The sequence below is a fragment of the Protopterus annectens genome, chromosome 3.part0, assembly GCF_019279795.1.
Source record: "Protopterus annectens isolate FY-2018-M chromosome 3.part0, PAN1.0, whole genome shotgun sequence".
In the NCBI taxonomy this organism is placed as follows: Eukaryota; Metazoa; Chordata; order Ceratodontiformes; family Protopteridae; genus Protopterus; species Protopterus annectens.
Genome location: NC_056731.1, coordinates 782,579,409 through 782,595,394, shown reverse-complemented (window position 1 = coordinate 782,595,394; position 15,986 = coordinate 782,579,409). Strand labels below are relative to the sequence as shown.

At 39.9% G+C, this 15,986-nt stretch overlaps 1 protein-coding gene across 1 annotated transcript in view; it reads right to left on the bottom strand.

Annotated features, from left to right (window-relative positions):
- Nucleotides 1-15,986, bottom strand: part of CEP72 (centrosomal protein 72) — a 1,336,989-nt gene that overhangs the window by 462,495 nt on the left and 858,508 nt on the right. Inside the window, exon 9 of the mRNA XM_044065699.1 lies at nucleotides 7,247-7,299. Within this exon, the coding sequence (XP_043921634.1) occupies nucleotides 7,247-7,299 (53 nt within the window). The remainder of the gene's footprint in view (nucleotides 1-7,246; nucleotides 7,300-15,986) is intronic.

Sequence of the window (15,986 nt, the reverse complement as noted above, 5' to 3'; positions counted from 1 at the left end):
TTATTGATAAAGAAAAAGACAATGAAATTAAGAACAAAAATAGTAAAATAAATCTTAAGTTCTATCCAAAAAAATCACCGTTATTAACTACAGAACTATAAAAGTGATGCAGTGAAGCAAACAATGAATAACTTCTTACATTCTACAAATGGAAAACTCAATATTAGATAGAAAGACACTCTGTAGGTAGTGTATAGGATTATGTCAAAAAGCTATAAAAAGAAGTTATGTTTTACCATAACTTTCCATCTGTGTTGTTTATCTTCACTAATCCTTGACTGTGGGGCTCGGTTCCAAGCCTTGGAACAGACTCGGTCATTATTCCAGCTCACACCTTCCAAAAACTCTCGAGCTAAGCTCTACCCAAAATGCTCCTCACCAAATTACCTCAGATCAAGTTTGCAAACTAGTGACATAACAGATAATAGACCATATCTGTGTCCTTATTATGAATCCAGTCTTTGGGAATATTCGATCCACCAAGAGTTCTAAAGTCAGGGGGAAGGAGGGAGGGAATGTCAAGGATTAGTGAAGATTGACAACACAGATGGAACGTTATGGTAAGACATAACTTCTTTATCTAATGTTGTCGATCTTCACATAATCCTTGACTGTGGGAGAGAGTCCCTAGCTACCTGAATCTTGGGAGGTTTCATGGAAGAATATTCCTGAGCACCATCGAGCCAAATGATGCATGTCCCCTAGAGACCTAGTCCAGTTTGTAATGAGTAATAAAGGTATGAGGAGATGCCCATGCTGCTGTTGCACAAATATCTAAAGAAGCTCTGGCATGAAAAACTGCAGATGCTGCTATAGCTCTCGTTGAATGTGCTTTTACAGGTCCTGGTGGGTGGAGTCCCTTTCTGTTGTAAACAAAGGTGATACAGTCCTTAAGCCATTTCTCCAGGGTAACTTTAGATACTGGACTACCTAAAGATACTGTAGAATAGGCAATAAATAATTTGTCGGATTTTCTAATATCCTTTGTTCTGTGAAGGTAGAAACGTAATTGTCCATGTACATCTGGTAAGTGTTGAAAGTATTCTCCTTTGTTGGAAAAATTAAAACAATGAATAAGAAGTTCACACAGAAAAAACAATCAATAAAAATTAAATGAAAACTCCAGCCAAGCTAGAACTTCCACTGAGTAACCTCTCAAACCTTCTGTCAGAGGTGAGAGAGGTCACTCAGTGGAAATTGTAGCTTGGCTGGAGTTTCATTTATTTTTTACTGATTGTTGGAAAAATTGGGGGGAAAAAAACTGGGAGATGTAAAGCCTGACTGATGTTTGACTCAGAAACAACCTTTGGTAAAAAGGAAGGATTTGTCTGGAGGGAGACCCTATCCTTATAAAATATCAAATAGGGGGATTTGCAGGACAAGGCTTGAATTTCAGATATTCTCCTGGCAGAAGTAATAGCAATTAAAATTATTGTCCTGGAAAACCTTATTTTTAAGTCTCATGTTGTTAAAGGTTTGAAAGGGGAGACATAAGAGGTTGCAATACCAAATTCAAATCCCATGGGGCAGAGGGTTCTTTATATGGAGGTCTGAGCATTAAGGTTCCTTTCAAAAAGGCTTTACAAAGTTTATGTGACATAAGTGATGAACCGTTTTAGCCCATATGGAAGTTAGAAATTGCAGCAAGATGCACCCGAATCGTACAGGCTGATAAGCCAGACTCAGAGTACGGCTAAAAAGTCAAAAACTTTATCAACAGGTGCTAAAATATGGGGCAAGATTACAGCCTAGTGACCACTTAGTATGGTACAATTTTCTAGTTGAAGGTTTGTGATGGGCTAGGATGGGCTAGAATGATGTGTTGGACCGGGGAGGTGAGGAAGGGATGCCTGGCAATCATGGGAACTGGAGAAGCCATGCAGGGAGCTTGAGATGTTGTAGATTCAGATGAATCAGTCCCCCTGGGTGGGACAATAGGTCTGGAGCTGGGTTCAGTATCCAGGATTCCCGAAGCAGATGAAGCTATAGGAAGGGAAACCAGACCTGTCGAGGCCAGAATGTGGCAATGAGAATTATTCTGTTCTTGGACCTGATGGCTTTCTTTAGAAACTGAAATATCATTTGAATCAATGGAAAGGTAAACAATAGACCGTGGGGCCTATCGTGAAGGAGAGCGTCTCTGGGTGACTCCCCCAAGGGGGGGAGGGACTAGGGCAAAATAACTGTTGCTTTTGTTGTTCAGAGGGGATGCAAACAGATCGCAACAAGGTTGGCCCCAGTGACGGAATATCTTGTCTGTCACCACAGGATTGAGAGACCACTTGTGAGGCATGGGGATGGTTCTGCTCATTTTGCCCATGATCACATTGGAGCTCTCCGGAATGTGTGTTGCTATTAGAAAGCGGTCGGAAATCGCCCATTGCCAACTCTGAGCACTTTTTGGCAAAGAGGGTAGGACCAGGTTCCCCCTTGTTTGTTGATGTACCAGACTACTGACATATTGTCTGTATTGCAGTAGTTCCCAAGGGGAGGGTATCTTGAAATGCCTGCAATGCTAAGAGCACCACCTCATGTTTAGGACATTGATATGCAAAAGTTGGTCTCCAGCTGAGATTTAAGTGCCTTGGACTCTCTTTCCCAGATAATGGGCCCACCCACCCTATCTGGGACGTGTCTGTGGTCACTATGGCTTGGGGTTGAGAAGGGACAAAGGGACGGCTCCATAACACCTTGTTGGAGTGAAGTCACCAACTTAGGTCTTCATATACACGCATCCCAAATCTATCCATCATCCTAGACTCTTTGTTAGGAGAATGAATAGTAAGACTTTCATCAGCAAGCTCCTTTTTAGTAGCTGCTGCAACCACCTTGGCGTCAACAGGAATACCTTTGGCCCAATGTTGCTCATCTTTAGGGGCAGACAGAATGCGATCAGGCCTCTTGGGGATCGGCTTGGCTCGATATTGTCAAGTATCTTCCAGGCCCGCTGAGCAATCAGCTTAATAAGATCATCAGCAGGCGGAGAAATCCAAGAGGGAGAGGGCTGGGCATGAAAAGCCTCCAGGTATACTGCTTCCTCTGAGGAAGGTTGAATGGTAGTCCAGCCTCCCCTCTGCTTAAGGATTTCTAGGATGTCTCCAAAGGAAACATCTTTAGGGGGTGACTTAGGGGAACCCTCCCCTTCATCAAAATCAGTATCTTCTGTGATGGACTCTGATGGGGAGTCCAAGTGCTTCCTCTTGCACTTTTTCTTCGAAGGTACTTCTTTGATTGGGATGCTCCAGAGAGGTTTCTGAAGAAAACATAACCTAAGAGATCTGGTCCTGTGACTTTTGTGCCTTCTGTCCCATGGCAGAGACTAGCAGAAGCTCTGGTCGGGGGAAGAGACAAGACTGTTTGGTCTGACAGGGAAGGCACAGACTGTTTGAACACAATGGACATTGCCTTCTCCATAGACTGAAAGGCAGGTCCCTCTGTAGAGGGATGGGAGCCTGTAATCAAAATAGACTCCTGAACCATGGTCCCATCCTGCACTGAGGATGCTGCCATTAATGTAGAAGCCGAAGCTGAGTTTACATATGCCAATGCACTGATGGGCATGGAAGGCTCCGAAAGAGTTGAAGTCAAACCCTGCCCCTCAGAATTGACAACAAAGCCCCGACCCCAGAAGGTCTCTGGTTCCAAGGAACCAGTAGAACTCAGCATAACTATTGGTGTCAGAGAATGAGGTCTGACTGACACTGAAACAGTCGAAGCCGAAAAGGTCAGCACCAGGGGACTCCAAAATCTCAGCTGGAGTCGAAGGAGGAATATGGATTGGGGTAAAAGAAGGCAAGGTTCCAGAGCTAACAAGGCTAGGAACCGTGGATGGAGGTAATCCCCTCGCCATTAGGAGCTAGTCTACCAGTTTCATAATATCTGACTCTGATAGACTCTTGGTTGACCAACTGAGACCTTGGTGGCCATCTCTCCAAAAAAGGACTGGGAAGACGGTCCACAAATGGATCTATGGATGGGGAGTAGGTTGAATAAGGTAAAACTATTACCTGAGGGTCCTTCATTACCAAGAGATCCATTGGTACTGAAGGGAGAGTTGTCTGCACTGATCCTGGAACTGAAAATGAGAATCTTGGTCCACTGGTGTCGATGAGGATGCCGGCACTGTGGGAGACTTGGCCAATTTAGAAGGTGGTTTCCAGGGAGTTGTCGGAACAGAGTGACTCTACTTTTTAGGTTTAGAAGAAGAAGTTGACGAAGAGGAGAAACTGTCTTCGGACCAGATATTGCCCCTTCAAATTCAGATTTAAGAAGGCCTTTCAATATTAACTTAATCTTGTGCTCTATCAAGATTCGGGAACTGAACCCATGACAGATTGCACAGTCTTCCTGTAGATGGACCGTACCAAGACAATACATATACACACACACACACACACACACACACACACACACACACACACACACACACACACAGTCCATCTGAATTAGGCATTTTTTTTCCATCACACTTTTGGCACTTTTTGAAGCCGGGGGTACCTTTAGAGGGTTTGTCGGCCATATGTAAAAACTAAGGCGACCTTATACACACATACATACACACACATACACAGACTTCAAAATAAGGAAAGTTTTTTTTTTTTTAATGTATCAGAAAAAGGAAAAAGGGGGAAACTACCAGTGATGATATAAGTGGTTACCCAAAGGTAAAAGAGGAAAACATACCAACAATGGTACTTGAGACTACCTAACAGTAAAGGAGAGAGGAAAACATGCACACGCTAAAAGATATCTAGAGGAGTGGGGTAGTATAGACAGAAGTAAAAGGCAAAATTTAGAGATTGGATAGTAAGAAAAACTGACTTACAGTTTGAAGAAAAGATAACGTTCGAGAGATTGGATTGAACGCGTCTGGCATTATGATGCGGTAAAAAAGATCTGAGGTAATTTGGTGAGGAGCATCATGGGTAGAGCTTAGCTCAAGAGTTTTTAGAATAACGACCGAGTTGGTTCTGAGGCTCAGAACCAAGCCCTACAGTCAAGGATTATGTGAAGATTAACATCAGACTGATAGACAAGTTAGAATTCACGTCAAAACAGTTGAGATGTTTCTGAACTCAAAATATCTATTGTACAGGACACACCAGTAATATTTGCAAGTTCATAGGTAAATACCAGGCACCCTGCAGACCATTACAAGCCTAACCCAAAACTCCTATTCAAAAGTTCTCTCTCACCTCAAGGAGGGCAAGCAAAATAGACTGGGGGAGATGACTTTGAGGCTGCCCATCCAATTATTTAGTTTTACCTTGAAGGTGGTAAGGATGCTAACTCTGCTTACATTTAGTGGAAGTTTTGTCCAGAGGTGAGGGATATGTTGGGACATTAATCTGTCATGTTAATGTATCTTATTTATCTGCAGATGAAGGTGTATTTCCTTTAACTAGGTATTTGAGGGCACCATTTGTTCTGTGATGGGACAGAAGGTGGGTTGGACCTTTCATGGCTCAAAAGCAAGACACAGATCATTATGGAAGAGTCTATAAGAAACTAAGTACAAAAAGAGGGCTCCCAGTATTTCCTGATAACCAAGATTTTTTGAGGCCACTAATCTTTTTAGTTCTGAATCTCTGAGGTCTCACATGTTGAATAAAATGCTTACACAAATACATGCCTAAAGGTGCATTACCTTCAATAAAGGAAGGTATTTGTAAAGGGGAATTAAGACTTCTTTGGATCTACTGGAGATACCTTTGGAAATTAGATGAGGCAAATAAAAGGTTCCGGGTAGATGCAAACTCCTTGGAAGCAATGTAAATCATTTTACACAAAAACATTCACTGAGAACACAATCAGACATAATTTACTAATGCTTGTCCTTACGTGCCTTAAACTAATATGGTTAAAGCTTCGCAAGCAGTCTTTGAAAAAGCTGAATTGAGTGTCAAAGGTTAAGAAATTTTCAATTTGCAGATCAATGAGTACTGAGATAATATACTCTATTTCTTTACATATGAGGTTAGTGAAACTTATGAGTCCATGGTGTATGCACAATTGTCATTACAATGGCCATTTTGCAGGGTTCAGGGATATAACCAGTATTGAGGTTTAGATTAAAGAAGCAATATCTGGAACTGGCAATCGAGCAACCTGGTATATTATTAGGGCCAAAGGATGAGGTGTTCTTAACTTTTAAGAGGGCTGAGAGAATTTGTTTCAATTGTAGCTATTTATGGAGGGTCAATGCATGCAGTATTATTATGGACTACTTAACAACACTGTTGGGTAAGTTCTTAAATTCCTGACATAATTAAAGAAAGATTTGTAGTTATTTTTGGTGGTAGTGGCTATTTTAAGGTCATATTCAGCTAGAAGCTTCTTATGTCTTCCTTAAGCTCTGTACTAATTTGATTAAGTGTGATCTTATGGTAGGAAGAATGAGACTTCTTATGAACATTAAATAATTTCATACTCTTACATAATTTATATGGGTATTCCACAGTTGGGGTTTGTTCTTAATTTTCTCATTATACTTGGCGTGGCTAGGGACTGCCTTATTAATACAACTATTTAAGTAGGAGTAGAAGTAATTTATGAATTGATAATACAGAATTTGGTGAAAAGTTTACTAAATTCAACTCAAAGAAAAAAAAAAGAAACGATGTGGAGGTCTTCTGTAAGGCATCTGTATACAACTCATAGATGAGATTCATATATAACAACTGTGAAAAGGCACAGCTCTAATATTCAGAAGTTTGATTCTTAGAAATGGCCTTTATCTAAGAAGACAAAGCACATCCATCGTTTTCCCCTTCCACCCTTCATATAGCTCTAATTAGTGCTGCCCTATGTGATAAATGTATCTGAATCCCAGCATTAGTTCAGGACAGTGATTTTCCATGAAACATTTACAGCAGCACAGAAGTACAGCAATTAATTCTGCTGCCTTACAATACATGGATTTCTACTTCAGTTATAATCTCATCTGCTATCTCTGTGGAGTCTGCACGGTCTCCTCTTTTTTATGGATACTACGGTTTCTTCCTACATGGCAAAGCTGTGTTGTTGATGAACCTGTGATACTCTAAATTGCCCACAGGTATACATGTCACGATTGAGTAACTATCCTGTGATGGATTTGTAACCCAATTCAAAATTAGTTCCGTCTTACATTCACTGAATGTCAGGATAAGTTCTCGCTCCCCTGTGATTGTGAAATGGTTTAACCAGATTACTGGAAAATGAATGAATAAAAATGATGATCACAACTGACCACAAAAATGTTTACCTCTGCAGTGGCATTCTTGGGACATGTTAAGGGCTTGGTTGCATCCGTTGAACCTGTAAACAAAATATTAACAACATTTTACTCAAATGTCATTAATAAAAACTGAAACACAAAGTGGATTTAGACTACCACAGACACAATGGTATCTCATCTGTTTTCCTGTTGCTTTAAACTATTAGCGAAAATATTACTGACCACTTACCAGTGCCCATAATCAAGAGCATTCCTACACTTCAGAAATGAAAACACACATCTTAAAAAAAATTCTTAGGTAAAGTTTCTAAATGCAAACAAAGCAAATAAAATAATATTCTTAATCATCCTAATGGAACAAATAAATATGGTTACTCCACAAAAAACATGCAAATGTTTTCTCCCCTGCACTAAAAATAAACAGAGAGAAAAACAAACAAATAAATAAATAAATTGAAAGCTATCACTGAGCATTATCAGTATCTTAGACATACTGGAATATGGGACTATCTAAGCAGACTTCAGTTTATTGCACTTGTTCCTTACTCAACATAATTTTGCAGTTTTCTGTAGGCATAAACACAAAGAAAAATAATCAACTCCATGTGGACAATCTCCTAATGACATGTCTTCGGGTGATCTTTGGCGTATGTATTTTTCTTAAGAAAGTCCAAAATACATTTTCAGCAAAAAGCCTGTAAACTCTCACCCCCAAAGAAGTAAATAATTAAATAAAACAATTTTATTTTGAACTATAACATGTGATATAAAATGCTAGAATTTTACAAATTAACAACTTGAAAATCTGTAAATGTTAGGATAAAGTATTCTACATAGAGCTTCCAGACATATTCTGGTTGTGCTTTAATGGGAGAAAGTGGGACACAAATAATCCTTTCACAGCACAGCACTCTATGCTGTCTGAAACAGATGTGCCATAAATTTAACTCCACTTATGTGATAAATAATTAGCTAACCTTTGCTTGCTATCACAGATACCCTCTCCATCTCCCACTCCCACTAATTACATTAGTGCTTTTTCCAGGGACCTACTCTTCCATGCATCTTAAAGTTAATGTGCTTACTCCAAGGCCAAACTCTTCCACTTCCAGTACACCTATCATTTCTTTAAATACTTGATAACTGGATAAGTGAAGTTATCTGAAGATACTTTTCAGTCATGAGCTGAGCAGAAGCCAAAAGACTTCAAAAAGTAATACTAGTGATAAAAATGGCTCTTTACTGAAGTGCAAAAACTAATAACATGAATCTAAACACTTCAAAAAAGTAACATGTGATGGTGAAAAACACAACAAATCCCAAAAAACAGCTACAAGATTTATAAAGCATTTTTGCAGGCGAGCTTTGCCTCCCTGTGCAACATGACACAGAAGGCTACAGTTCAATACCATGTCACTTATATATACTTGTAGTAGGCAGGCTACTCAAAAGGTGTCAAAGTCTTATAATGGGTCTATGTCAAATGAACGCTTGAAATGTCGATCGTCATATGGTCAACACCATATGATCGACATTTCAAGTGTTCGAAGGTTGACTTTAACAGCACCGTACAGTGCAGAATGGGAGAATTTCCCTTTTCTGCACTGAAGTGCGGTCTTGGAGTTGGTATATTTAAGTAGGGTGTGTTGCTCGCACAGTTAAGGTATGTTTTTTTTTCTTTCTTTTTTTTTTTTATTATATATTCGAACTTTCAAATATCGACCATATGGTCTCGAAGATATGGTATTCGACATTTTGAAAGTTTGAATATATAACATAGACCTCTTATAATTAGGGCACATGCTCTCTATTCACAATAACTAAATTCTTGTTGTTTCAAGGATTGCAATTACTACCCTTGAATTTTCAACAGGCACTCCATAAAAATCAAGAATGATTAAACATACTTCAGTTACTAGAAAATGTACACCATATCGAAAAAAAGTCAGCAAATTAATTACAACAAAATAGAACAGTCCTGACTATGTCCTCCTTTGGATGGGATGCCTAGTAACTATGCACTTGTTTTCAGTTTGCTATCCATTCCCTATGCAACATCACCAGCTTACTATTTTAATGTAACAGTAGGCAATTTATCTTCAAGGGCAGCAGGCACTGAATTTGTAGATGAAACACATATACAAAGTTGTTTGCTAGCAGCAACTGTTTCATTAGTTACAGATCTCTTTAATGTGGAATTATTCAGATAATTTATTTCTGCAGGTATTGTGCATATTGACTGACACTGGTGGATTGTAATGACAGACGTTTGAGTGGCCATTTATGGTTGAAATGCTCTGAATTGGGCAATTTTGTCATTATTGGTTTATATGTTTTGTTTCACTACTTACTGGAAAAATATTCAAAAGTATATATTTAACACGTTCCAACAAGTGGTGCTGTATTATACAGGGGATATAATTTAATTATTATATATTATGATTTAACTATACAATCAGGAAGATGAATCAAAGAACTACTTTTGCATGGTCATAAAAATGTGTGCAAAGGGACTAAAATTTCAAAACAATCCAAAAGTAAACAATCTGCCACTGGGCCGATGCATCTTCTTTGAATGTGGGTTTCAGTGTTGTTTCAGTGAATGTAAGTTTCAAAGGCAGAGAAGTATTACTGCTAAGTCTGTTTTCATTGTGAGACTTTATTTCTTTGTTTATCAGACGACTATCGGTACTTGTGCTATAAAATTTGAAATAAAGGTTTTACATTAAATCCAAAATCTGTAATCATTGTAGAAGTAAAGCAGAAAACAGTATGCAGACAGAGTTTTGAACAGTGTTGATGGCGACTTGGGAGAAATAGCCAAGTAATGGGACACTGGAATGGCTGAGCGAGGGGTTTAACCCAAACGCAACGTATGTGTACCACCAACTTTTTGTTTACAAAAAAAGCACTGATGATAAATAATACATTCTTTGTTTAATTATTAAATAATATCAGTCTAAAACACAATCCAAAATATAGGGGTCTGCCAAAATATTTCCTTTATAAAAGGGTCCTCCAGCTTGAAATGTTTTGGAACCACTGCTTTAGAAAACAAGTTGATTCCTTAAAAAGTTACTAACACTCCTGCCTCCCTTCATACTAATCTTTGTCTGTTCCAAAACAGCAGCCTGCAGACAACCCATTGGAATGATGCAGAACATGCACAGCAACAGGGTTCTTGGGTCATTTACGTCTAATGCCTCTAACATGCTCTTGAAGACTTGGAGAAAAGCAGAATATTATCCATCCACCCACCTACCCAGAACAACTTCTCCCATTTGTGCACATGGATTTGGGGTATCATATCAAGAACTTTTAATCACTGTGGAGCTTTTCTCCCCGACCCTCAGCCGACAAGGGGCATCTGTTTGTCCTATCCTGGTAACAAATGCAATAAATAAATAAAATCTACATTTAAAAGCTTTAACTATTTCACCAATATAATATAGATGCCAAGAGCATTTCAAATCATTTACTACACCTTCTGTTTTACAAGCGAAATGATTATTGACCACAATCGTGTAAATTCTACAAATAGAAGTAAACGTATGACAACAAACATTGCAAGAACCACAGGGTAAGGTCCTACCGTTTGCTTCCTAAAGATTAACACTCACGTTCATGTAAAAAAATGTCTATGGACCAACAAATAATCAACAGTACTACTGACGTTTTATAACAAATGACCAAATTATTACTTAATTTATTACTTAGAAGTCCATCTCTCATTAGGAAAGGTCAACAGTATTTAATTATTTCCACCCTTTTTTATGAGTAAGCAAATTAAATTCAGCAACAAAATTTGTAATTGTTTTGTTTGTAGTACTGTTGCGATCTTTCAGCATCTGCACTTTATTAAAATACACTGACATCTGCAGAATCTTATTGATCCATCCACTCACCCACCCACCCACAACTACTTTTCCTGTTTGTGCACATGGGGTTGGGATTTCATATAAACGGTGACTCATCTAGATTCACTTTAAATTTTGTAGAGACTTAAAAATTCTCCAAAAGGTAGAGACGACAACAAACGTGAAACGGATGATGTCTTCCCATGCAAAAAAAAAAAAGTACTAGCAGTTTCCTTCCAATGTAGGTAAATAATAAAAAAGCTAAACATGAATTCTATTTACTTCTTCTACCTTTTCAAATAATTGCAGGTGGTGTGTGTGAAGGCATAAAAATGTAGTACTATATTTAATAACGAGACCTTATCTGTAAGGCATAAAGTGGTACAATGATCGTTCTATAACAACTAGACATTACTTTTTAGCCTGAGATGGTCTGCAGATTATGCTTTTTTGACTCTGCATGGTATACACTCATTAAAGTTATTACTCAACAGTATTTTTATAATTTGACCACTTTATCCTGTAGTCATAGTTTAACGTCCTTCTTGGTTAATTTTATGGTGCTAGAGTTATTGACCTTAAGGATAAGGTCATTACTACTGGTCGATGTATTTGATTTTTCTAGAACTTCTTGGAGAACTCTGGCATAAATTATTATGCTACCTAACTTCACATTAACAATCAATTTGGTTTTTCAGAGACTGCACTTCCACTTTTGTGCCTGACAAATATAGGCTGAGAAGTGGCCCCAGTAACACCAGATGTTCTTCGAGTTTCACTGTTGCAGTCATCGCAGTTCGGTTATCTGCCTGCAGGTAGCCCTCAGTTGGCCCAAATACCAGAGTAGTAGTATTTCTGCATCGGTTGCTGTCGTTCCAGGACTGACGTCAGGTCGTCAGGGGTATATAAACAGGCAGCCGATGCCATTACATCAGTCATTCTTGCAGAGCAGCCCGAAGCAGTTGAATCATCCTGAAGTCTTCTAAAGCTAAGTACCCCATTGGGGATCCTTTTTTCTTGCTCTAACCGATGTCAGAAAAAGCTAACAATTGTCTCACCTATGGAAAGCAAATATCACACTGAGATTTCCACTCTTACTGCATCACCTGTTTAGTCCCAGACCATGACGTACCTTGCTGTCAGTTTTGTGCTTTATTCAACACCCAAACTATTCATCATGGGTACCTTATTGTCGCTAAATACTTTTGCTCTCAATCTCCATATTCCAAAATGGCTTTGGTAAGCCATCTGACTACCAATATTCCAAAAAAATGTGGAGACAGACTACACAGGTCCAAAACCACCAAAGATACTTCCATTAAGCTAGTCGCCAGCTCGCCTGTACTCAGTGAGGTGCTTTCGCAGCCCCTGATGCCTGCTTCGATGGATTCACAGGCCGCTACCGAGACCTGTTTGGTGTCCGGTATGCCGTGACATTCTTCTTTGACTACGGAACCTGGGGATGTCTCTACCTTGAATGGGTCCGGAGCCGCTGTGCAGGCAACAGCTTCTGAGGAAGTTCTTCGCACTACCGAATCTTGATGCAAACCGACGACTTCTTCCACATCTTCAGTTCTGTCTAAAACTACCAAGTTTCTATGGCCAAGAGTACCAGCTACGCCTAAAAAACCGATTACCCAAACTCAAGCACCTGTTTCCTTGCCACAACATCAAATGTTTAAAATGGCAGAAGACCCGATTTGCTGATTAGGGGAAGCCAGCCTTCTCCTGCTAAGAGAAAAAGAGACCTGTCCGCAGCAGCTTTAACAGACCAAGAGTCCGACGACTGTAAGTTTTCTGAATGAAGTCATGCCTTTATCTGCTTATGAGAATTCAGATGCAGAGGAATCCATTCCCTCTGCTTCCCCTCCAGCGGATTTTTCTTTTAGTGAAACCCTACATACTTTAAGAAAGCATTTCCACTGGGAATGCCAAGACTATCCTCAGTCCAAAAAGAAACTCAGAGAATTTCTAGATTTGGCACAACATAGACCTTTAGCAATACCTCCAGGTCTGGATGTTGTGGATGATGTTTTTAATAGAATCCAGCCTAACTCCTGATACTTTACCACCCTGCTCCAAAAAAAACAGACAGGTACTACAGAGTCCCCGATTCTCACAAATTTCTTTTCAAAAATCCTACTGCTGACCCAGAGGTAATTTCCCAGGGGCCTAAAGGTATAAAAGCAACTACAGCTAAGAATCCCACTCCTTCGGACAGGGATTCCAGAGCTTTAGACAGATGGTGTAAAAACGTATACACCTCTCCAACTCTCGCCATTAGGGCACTGAATTGCCAGTTTCACATGCTGAAATACCAGCAACATATTATGGAACTCATTAAGCAAAAATTAGCTACCTTTACAGACTGTGCAGAAAATAAAGAATTACAAGAGCTTATGCATTCTGCAAGCCAAGTCAGCCATCATATTTTGCAATGTAGTTTTGACACCCTAGAAGCATCTTGCAGGGCAGCAGTCACTGGTTCTGTACTAGGAACACATGCTTGGCTTAAGAGCAGACCTTGCCAAACCATGTCAAATCATAATTACTAAATGCTCCTTTGAACAAGGACAATCTGCTTGGCAGCAAAGCAGAAGAGGTTCCAAAAAAGATGGAAGAAAAGGCTAAATCTATGCAGACAGTCAACAATTTCTTGAAAGTGCATCCTCCTAGATTCAGTAGGCACTGCCCCTCGAAACACTGGTCCTTTCCAGCCCCCTCAAGGCCATCTCAAACTAGACACAGGGGAAACAGACCCCCCCCAGACTCCGGTCTAAGGGTATGCAGAGATCTAAGCAATGGAGTGCCTCCACTTCAGAAACAGGGAGTGCTAAGCCACCCCCTTATGGAAAGAATTGACAATGACTTCTCTAGTCCTCCCCTCACCTCTGTCCAACTACTTGTGCCCCTAGGAGGAAAATTTGCCCATCATGCAAAAAACTGGACCTCCATCACCAAAGACTGATGGGTCCTCAACATTGTATTCCAGGGGTACAAATTTTACTTCCACTCACTGCCAACCCCAAAAGGGTTCCCAGACCTTCCTCCAAACCAGTGGGCAGAGGCACAAAACCAGATTCTATCCCTGCTCTCCATAAGGGCAATTCACCCTGTTCCTATCAGTCAAGGGTTCTATTCCAGACTTTTATTGGTATCCAGAAAAGAGGGCACTTGGTGCCCAATCCTAGATTTTTCCACTCTAAACACCTTCCTGGTGGCACCAAAAATCAAAATGCTCACCCTTCAGCAGCTTCTTCCTATGCTGTCCAAAGATGCCTGGTAAGCCACCCTAGACCTAAAAGAAGCCTATCTGCACATCCCTATCAGGGACTCATGCAGGAAATTCCTACATTTCAGGGTAGGATCTATGCATTATCAGTTCTCTGCACTAACCTTTGGCTTATCCACTGCTCCCAGAGTATTCACAAAATGCTTGGCTCCAGCAATTGCTTACTGCAGACATAGAAAAATTCAGATTTACCCATACTTGGACGATTGCCTGATTCAGGCAGTCAGGAACAGCTGTTGCAGCACCTGACATTTGTAAAGAACCTTCTAACCTCCCTGGGGTACACTATCAATGAAAAGAAATCGAAACTAGTCCCCAGTCAAAAGATTGTATTCCTGGGAGCAAGCTTGGACACAGCATCCCAGATGGTATTCCTTACTCCAGAAAAACAAGCCTATCTGACAGGCTACTTCGCTCAAATGGCCACCAGAACCCAGCTATCCGCAAGGAAAGTCCTGCAGGCTCTAGGGTTCATGGCCTCTTGCATCCTCCTAATTCCATATGCCAGAGTGCATATGAGGAAACTTCAATGGTACTTAAGTCTTTGGTGCCAACGTTCTCAGGACCTGGAAACTGTCATACCTATCATTTATGTATTTATTTATTTATTGACATTTGTTAACCGGGTTTGTCCGACTGGGCTTGTGGCCCATTTTCAGTGAAGACCCGAGGAGAAAAGCTCCAGTAATACATTTTAAAACAAGTACAATTTTAAACAATATTGATATAATAGCAGTTATAGCAAAACAATTCACATATGTTGGGATACATACATAAAGTTAAAGTTGCATTAAAAAGAAGTTAAGTAACAACTTTACATTGATATAGTTCAATAGGTCAACAATGAACATTTTTTGTTTGTATAAAATTGTGCAAATGCATAGTAGACACAATGGAGAGAGAGGTGTAATGAGGTACTAAGTATGGTCCTTTTGAGGGTACATAAAGGGAAGGAAGATTAGGTAGGGTCATGGCAAGGGCAGGTTCTGGAATTGAGAAAATAAGCTTTTAGTCCATTTTTAAAGTGTGAGATGTGGGAGATTGAACGTAAGTCAAGGGGACGTTTGTTCCAAGCATGGGCAAGGGAGTGTTTGTAGAGTAGTTTGCCTACTGACCTTCTAAGGTGGTAGATATCAAGTAATTGTTGGTTAGAAGTACGGAGGGTCCAGAATGGGATGTAGATGGAGACTAAGGAAGATAGAGATGGACAGAAGGAGGGTTTATAAAGAATAGAGTGTAGCATATGAAATTGATAAGATAGCAGAAACTGGGGAAGTTCAAGCCATTGAAGAGAGTTTAAAGAAATGCAGTGGTGTGAGTTGTATGGGGAGAGTTAGTAATGAATCTGGCTATTTTATGGTAAGTCTGCTGCAGTTTGTTTAGAGTGGAGGCCTGGATATTGGTAAGAACTGGGACGGCGTATAAGAGGGAGGGGAGGAGGAGTGCCTGGCCCAGGGTAAGTCTAGATTCAGGGGTTAGGAATTTTTTGTTCCGATATAGCAGACCTAGTTTCTGGTTTGTTTTTTTTATACATTGGAGTATGCGTAGGTTGAACTTGAGTTCATCGATAATGACCCCTAGGAGTTTTGTGTGGGTGTCAGGCTGGATATTTGTATTG